Here is a 2,751-nt window from a genome sequence, read left to right as displayed (position 1 = left end):
CCCCTCCCCCACTGCACTGAAGGTGCCTTCTGCTCTCTCTTTGCAGAGCCTGGCTGATTCCTCCCCCGAAGGTGAGTGCCCCACAAAACTCTGCTGATGCCCCTCACTCCCGACCCGCAGCCCCTGTTATCCCGGCCCTGGACTCCCTCCCACTCCCAGCTCTGCTGGTGCCCCTCACTCCCGACCCGCAGCCCCTGTTATCACGGCCCTGGGCAGAGGCACCTGTGGTCTCTCCCCATCTGGGTGTGGCCTGTTCAGGGTCCCTCGGTGCTGGGGAAGGTGCGAGCGAGCTGAGGGACTGAACGGGAAAGACCCCTGCCAGGCCCCGGGAGCTGGTGGAGGGTCAGGGAGTGAGGGTGAGGCTGGGAGCTGGTGCGGGTCAGGCCTGTGATCTCCCTATGTCCTGCCTGAGTGTCAGTGACTATGGTGCCCTCCCGGGGCTGGGCCTGTGGGGGATAAAGGACCTGCTACTGCTGCCAGCCGAGGGAGCTCCCATCTAGCCCATGGCCCGGCTGGATGTCTGCCTTGTCTCCTCTTAACCCCTCGGTGTCCTGCCTCTTTCAGCCTCGAGCAAAGCCCCAGCCTGGCCCAGGGGCAGTGGCTCCCCGGTGGAGGTAAGCGCCTGCCCTGCCCGTGGGCTCGCTGTGCCTGGGGGGCAGGAGGGGTGGCACCTTCCTTCCAGAGTAGCCAGCACAGCCTCTGGGAGGGGCTCGTCCCGGGGGGGGCAGATATAAGGGGGGGACAGAGCAGAGGTGTGAGAACTCTCCCTTCCCCACCCTCACCATGGTGGTCCCTGCTTCACCCCCCAGCCCCACCCCACCACACAGGCAGCCAGGTGCATTCTGGGAAGATTCACCTTGAGAGTGCCCAGTGTTGCCATGGGGGAGGATACCAGGCCAGACCCCTTGGATGGGGGGGAGGGATTCTGCCCCCCCCCCAGCTGCTCTCACGTCTCCCCTCTGCTCCCCAGGATCCTGGCATGCAGGACCAGGCCTGGTACGCGGGGAGCTGCGACCGGCACCTGGCGGAGCGCGTCCTGCAGGGGGTCAATAAGGTACCGGCTGCAGCTGCCAGGCGAGGGCGAGAGCAGGGCCTGGCACTAGGAGCCAGGACTCCTGGGTTCTCTCCCAGCTCAGGGAGGGGAGCGGGGTCGAGTGGTTGGGGGGGGGGCTGGGAGCCAGGACTCCTGGGTTCTCTCCCAGCTCTGCTGCTGACTCTGTGACTGTGAGCGGGTCAGTCCCCAGCTGTCCCGTGGGGTCGGGGTGGGGGGACAGAGGGGAAAGGCTGGGCCCAGAGCCCGTCCCTGGGGCTGTAGGGACCCTGTCGTGGTTCCTCCTGCACCCAGGAGCTGCCCCAGGTCTGTGGCAGGTGGGGCCTGGGCAGGCCTGGCAGTCTCTCCCATGCCAGGCCGGGTCCCCCCCAGTGCTGAGCAGCCCCCCTCTGCCCCAGGACAGCGCGTTCATGGTGCGACAGAGCTCGGGGCAGGGCTGGAACCAGCCATTCACCTTGGCCGTGCTGTACAAGGGCCACGTCTACAACATCCCCATCCGCTACGTGGAGAGCAGCCGCCAGTACGCGCTGGGCAAGGACGGGAAGAGCCGCGAGGAGGTGGGTGCCCGGGAGGGCGGGGGGGGGTGGCATGGAGCCCCGGGGGGGCATCTCCCCTGGGAGCCCTGGGAATGGGGGGACCCCTGGGAAAGCTGCTGGTTGCCCCTGCTGCTCGCTCAGCCTGGGGGGCCAGGCCAGGGCGCTTCATGGACAGCTGGGAGTGAGTGGGACTCAGCAGGGCACACCCAGCCCTGGGAACGATGCCCCGGGGAGGGTTGGGCTGGTCCCGCTGCCCTCAGCCGCTCTCTGCTGCCATCTCCCCTTTTCTCCCCCAGCGGTTCGACAGCGTGGCCGGCATCATCCAGCACTACCGCGAGCACCCCCTGGTGCTGATCGAGGGCAGCTCCGCCTCCAGGGCGCACACCTGCCTGCTCTTCCCCGTCAAGCCCTGAGGGCCGGGGGCAGGCTGGGGGCCCGGCTGCGGCCACCCCCCAGCTCTGCCGTGTGGGACTTGAGGTTCTCTGCACTGGCCGCTCTGGGGTGGACAGCAGGGGGCGCCAGCGCTGCAGGAGTACCCCGTGCTGGGCCATGCAGCCCCCGCAGGGGACAGGGCTTGGGGGGCTGGGAGCTCCCCCCTTCCCGCTGTGGCAACTCCTGCTTTCCCCTCTGGGGGGGCCCCTGCTGGGGTGGGGCGTTCGGAGCCTTTGGGTTGCTCTGGGTCTCGCTTGGCCGTTTGCTCACGGTGGGATCTCCAAGCCCGCAGGGCTCGCCCGTGTCAGTAACCGGGGGGACGCGCCTGGGGCCGCCTCCTGGAGCCTGTTTGCTGCCATCGGCCCCCCCGGGTCGTGGGCTGGGACCTTTCCAGAGCTTTCCGCTCTGTGCCTGGGACTCCCTGGCCTTGGCCTCGCCCCAGCAGCTAATCCAGACAAGTGTGGGGGAGGCGGAGACTAGCTGCATCAGGTGCTGGGCTGGGACCCAGGAGGCTGCTGGGTTCGATTCCTGCCACTTCCCCGCTCGGTGCCTCAGTTTCCCTTTCCAGCATTGTCTAGTTAGCCGCGCCCACAGGCAGCTCCAAGCCTGAGTCGTGGTCTGTGGCTGCGCAGCGCCCAGCACAACAGGGCCCTGAGCTCATTCTCCAGGGGTCCAGGTCGTGCCCAGCACCATGGGCCCCCTTTGGACCTCCAGGCCTTAGCCCCGGGATTG

General features: G+C 68.2%; 1 protein-coding gene across 1 annotated transcript in view; it reads left to right on the top strand.

The window, feature by feature from the left end:
* The window catches only part of LOC112121216 (SH2 domain-containing protein 6-like), a 3,819-nt gene extending 1,722 nt beyond the window's left edge, over positions 1 to 2,097 (top strand). Inside the window, exons 5-9 of the mRNA XM_026656770.2 lie at positions 49 to 71; positions 565 to 614; positions 971 to 1,054; positions 1,450 to 1,608; positions 1,884 to 2,097. Of these exons, the coding sequence (XP_026512555.1) occupies positions 49 to 71; positions 565 to 614; positions 971 to 1,054; positions 1,450 to 1,608; positions 1,884 to 2,000 (433 nt within the window). The 3' untranslated portion in view covers positions 2,001 to 2,097. The remainder of the gene's footprint in view (positions 1 to 48; positions 72 to 564; positions 615 to 970; positions 1,055 to 1,449; positions 1,609 to 1,883) is intronic.
* The last annotated feature ends 654 nt before the right edge of the window (positions 2,098 to 2,751 follow it).

Source organism: Terrapene carolina, unplaced genomic scaffold (assembly GCF_002925995.2).
Source record: "Terrapene carolina triunguis isolate 2854851 unplaced genomic scaffold, T_m_triunguis-2.0 Scaffold49, whole genome shotgun sequence".
In the NCBI taxonomy this organism is placed as follows: Eukaryota; Metazoa; Chordata; order Testudines; family Emydidae; genus Terrapene; species Terrapene triunguis.
The sequence above is the reverse complement of the archived record's forward strand: the minus strand, read 5'-3'. Positions and strand labels throughout refer to the sequence as shown.